General features: G+C 32.4%; 1 protein-coding gene across 1 annotated transcript; it reads right to left on the minus strand.

The window, feature by feature from the left end:
- Positions 1-2,596: 2,596 nt before the first annotated feature.
- On the minus strand, positions 2,597-3,595 carry LOC112023323 (uncharacterized). The gene has a single exon (XM_024055943.2). It carries the CDS (start codon positions 3,593-3,595, stop codon positions 2,597-2,599), a length of 999 nt encoding a protein of 332 aa, XP_023911711.1.
- Between the last annotated feature and the right edge of the window lie 994 nt (positions 3,596-4,589).

Below are 4,589 nucleotides of genomic sequence, written 5' to 3' on the forward strand. Positions count from 1 at the left end.
TTCCCTTATAATCATTCCATTTTATCCATTTCTTCCCTTATGAACTCCCAGCGAAGCCTAATAGTTTACCTATTATTAGGTAATGAACAAATAATTCTATAGTACCACACACTTTCTACAACACTTAGCCACAATTGTTTTATTTCATAGACACTTTCACAATGTTTTACGTTACAAGACAATGAATAGTAGAGAAAAAAAAAAAAAAAAAGTCTGCTGTGATAATGACAAATAATTAATCATAATTTGTGTAATAGACATTATAACAAAGTGTAGGTGAAAGTGTGTGGTATGCAAATATTTTTTGTAATGAAATAAATCCAAAAAATGTCAATCATCTCACCTAATAATGTTACCTGGGATGAAAATCCCACCTTCGTCTCCATCCAATTGGACAACTGGAGTAATATTAATGAAGGAAGCAGCTCCGCACCTACAAGCTAAATTGACTTCAGTCAAAATTTGCGACACCTAATAAGATCTGGTCAATGTGCCATCTCTAAGTTGCCTTGCAAGGCATGGGACATAATATAATTCAAGAGACAATGATCCAATTTCTAACTTATAAAAAAATACAAAGAGACTAAGACCAAGCACCAAGACAAAGAGGCCTATTTCCACATTCAAGGTTTATTCCCAATCCCACAATGTTTATCAAAACTTCCTTCTTTTCTGCAAAAATATCAGAAATTCCTTGTTTGTTCTTAGAGTCACATTTTTCTTGGCCTTGAGGGAAGCTATAGATTTATTATTATTATTTGGGCCAGAGGTGGAAGCTGGATTGAAGCTGGCTTGAATAGACATAGTTATGAGAAATTATTAGGTACTCTTGAAGTGTGAAGAAAAGTTTCTCTCTTTTATATTCGTGGTGGGTTCACTAATTAAATTCATGGTAGGTGTCCATTATTACCATGAGAGAATGGAGCATCATTTTACCTATATTCCGGAAGTGCTAACAATTTCATGGCATATAATATATACTATTGCTTAATACTTTGCATGTAATATACTCTTTTTTTTTTCTGATGAAATCATCAATTAACTTGGAGTCAAGTTGTGACATGCTTAACACCATTTGAGCTAATGCTGCCACTAAAAAATAAGCCCCCAAGAAAAATAACAAATAAGAAAATTTAACAAAACACCCATTACGTAAACACTACATCAATAAGATAATTCATTAAAACATCATCTATATATTACAACATTAAGCAAGATTGTTTTTCATCACAAGAAGTTAAGCTAGACATGTAACTCCCCTAGTTAAACAGCCTTGACCTTTAGAGGTACCTACAAACTTCCCAAGATAATAAAACTCCATATGATCCGCTATAAATAAGGAAAACACTTATGAAAATTTCTTTTGTTAGAGTCACATTTGAACCACTTCTACAACTAACCAAGGACATAGATGGGGCTAGCTCTGACATGGACACAATAACAAACACATATCGCTTGACAATCATCAATTAACTTTGTAGTAAAGTTGTGACAAGAATTTCAGCTCATGCTACCACTAAGATATATATGCCCCTAAGCATATATTAAAAAGAAAATTTAATGAACCCATTACAAGAAACACTGTATCAATAAGATAATTCATTATTATGTATATAAAAAATATTACAACATAAACTATAGACATGGAACTCCCCCAGTTGGACAGCCTTGACCTTTAAAAATTAGAGGGAGATAAAAACTGCCCAAGATAATACAAACTCCAGATGATCCTCTAGAAATAAGCAAAACACTTACTAGTTTTTAGTTTTTGCTTTTTTGTTTTTTAGCAAAAATTTGAAAATTTCTTTGGTATTAAAGTCACATTTGAACCACATCTATAATTAACAAAAGGACATAGATGGGGCTAGTTCTGACATGGACACAATAGCAAACGCACATCGCTTAACAATCATCATTTAAATCAATAAGATAATTCATTATTATGTATATATAAAATATTACAACATAAACTATAGACATGGAACTCCCCCAGTTGGACAGCCTTGACCTTTAAAAATTAGAGGGAGATAAAAACTGCCCAAGATAATACAAACTCCAGATGATCCTCTAGAAATAAGCAAAACACTTACTAGTTTTTAGTTTTTGCTTTTTTGTTTTTTAGCAAAAATTTGAAAATTTCTTTGGTATTAGAGTCACATTTGAACCACATCTATAATTAACAAAAGGACATAGATGGGGCTAGTTCTGACATGGACACAACAGCAAACACACATCACTTAACAATCATCATTTAACTTTGTAGTAAATTTGTGACAGGAATGTCAGCTCATGCTACCACTAAGATATGTAAGCCCCTAAGCCAAGAGAAATAACAGAAAGATAATTTATTGAACCCATTACAAGGAACACTGCATCAATAAGATAATTCATTATCATGTATATATAATATATTACAACATAAGCAAGATTGTTTTTCACCATTACAAGTTAAGCTAGACATGAAAGTCCCCTAGTTCGATAGCCTTGACCTTCAGAGGTACATACAAACTAGCCAAGATAATAAAACTCCAGATGATCCGCCAGAAATAAACAAAAAGACTACTGTTTTTGTTTTTGTTTTTCACAAGTGGCTTAACTAGGCATGCGTGTCACCTAATTGGACATCCTTCCTTAGACGTACATAGTCCCCAAGATAAACGGCCTCAAGATGATCCGCTAGAGCAGACTTGTCGATGGTTTGATGATGATATGATTTGCAGACAAAGTAGACAACCGTTTGGACAACAAGAGCAATGAGCATGAGGTTGAGTAGGAAGAAGAAGGAAAGAATTCCAACTACAATTCTGATTGCTATGTCCGGTACATTATCCCCCACAACAATAATCTCAAATACCAAATCAATTCCAACAAAACAAGTATAAAGCAGGATAAAGAAAGCAACTGCAACTCCCATCTTACCCTTTATCAAAGTCTTGCTCTTCTTCATAGCTTGAATTCCCCTAATATCTTCTAAAACCGATACCACACTAGCCAATTGCCAAACTATGCTTATATAAACGAACCCCATCAAGTATAAGATCCCAAGAATTACTATAATCACAATTCCAATCACACTATTTAAGAAAAGGACTGCTAACAAGACGATTATTACTATTGCAACAATGTTGTAAACAAAGAGAAGGGCAAAGCTCCATAGAAAAGTGACCATAAGTCTTTTCCATACCTTTGGAACAACACTCATGACCTTCTTGAAGGTGATTTCTTTGGCTGTGTAGATGCATGCAATTGTGTAAACAACTGCAGAGGTGGAAAGGAGGGCTAAGATAAGGAAGATGGTAAAGTAGGCTATTTCGAAGAGCCAGAAATAAGCCCGTTCAGCAGAGATGCGATGAGAAAGCTTTTCATAGTTAGTAGAGTTCTTTTGTGTATTATCTAAGGCCTGATCGTGGTCTATGATTTTGGAGAAAAGGAGGTCGGAGATTTCGATTTGAGCTAGGTAGATGAAAGAGAGTGGGAGGATGAGAGCTAGAGTGATTTGGCTGAAGATTTTTCTCCTTGAAAATATGATCTTGAAGGACTCTTTGAAGATTCCAAAGAACCCCAGAAATTGAAGCTCCTCTTGTGCTCTGTCCATTATCTTCAATTTTCCTTTTCTGCTTCCTCCTTATTCACCAAGACAAGAATGGATGAGTATTGCTAGAGCCTTTTTTTTTTTTTTTTTTTGAATCTGTGATTGCTAGAGCTTGTAAATAGAAAAGAAAGAATTGTGATGCTCTTATAGTACAGCAGATGATTGGACTATGTTAACTACTATGTGCGTGGGTGTTTTATTTATTTATTTATTTAATAATATAAATTTTATTTTAAATACAAGCAGTCTGCAGTTCTACTTCTAAGAAACTTCAAGGTTCTTTCCCACCTAAAAAAAAAAAAAAAAAAAAGGTCTAAGTTCTATGACTAGAGTCATTTGGATATAGTTGAAAACTAAAAAATACTGTAACAAATAATTTTTAAATATGTAAAAAGTATCGTGGCACCTATTTTTAATGAAAAAATTACTAAAAAATAAAATTTATGGGTCCAAAAATAGTAAAATTTCTATAAAAAAGTTAAATATTGTTGCTACTGTTTAATAAACAGTAATTATTAATAAACAGTAAAAAAAGTGACTGAAACGCGTAAAAAAAAAAAAAAAAAAAAAAACGCAACGCTGCCAGCCAAACGATCTCCTAGTAAAAGAACAAAAACGCGTTTGTGGTAATCTACGTCAGTATCAACTATCAAATGTGAAACGACCCTCGTATTTGTTTGAATTACTGAAAGGATAAGGAAAAAAAATTTGTATAATGATCGATTTTTTTTGAAGAAAAAAAAAATTCTTTCACACTTAATTTATTTCTTTTAAAAAATAAATTGTCGCGTTGGGATATAATTTTAGTTTTTAATCTACTACTATGTGGTTTCTCAATACCATTAAATCAATATGGGGTTCACTTATTTTTTAGAGTAGTTGAATCTTTTAAATTGTATTTTATTATGTCCTTAATATTTAAATAAATATTAACTAATTCTATTTTGATATTTATTACAAATTTTGTCACAATGTGTACTTCTCTTTCCTATAATAA

This window comes from Quercus suber, unplaced genomic scaffold (assembly GCF_002906115.3).
Source record: "Quercus suber isolate HL8 unplaced genomic scaffold, Cork oak 2.0 scaffold_515, whole genome shotgun sequence".
In the NCBI taxonomy this organism is placed as follows: Eukaryota; Viridiplantae; Streptophyta; class Magnoliopsida; order Fagales; family Fagaceae; genus Quercus; species Quercus suber.

Coding starts and splice junctions, on each gene's coding strand:
- LOC112023323 (XM_024055943.2), bottom strand. CDS start 3,595: ATGGACAGAGCACAAGAGGAGCTTCAATTTCTGGGGTTCTTTGGAATC.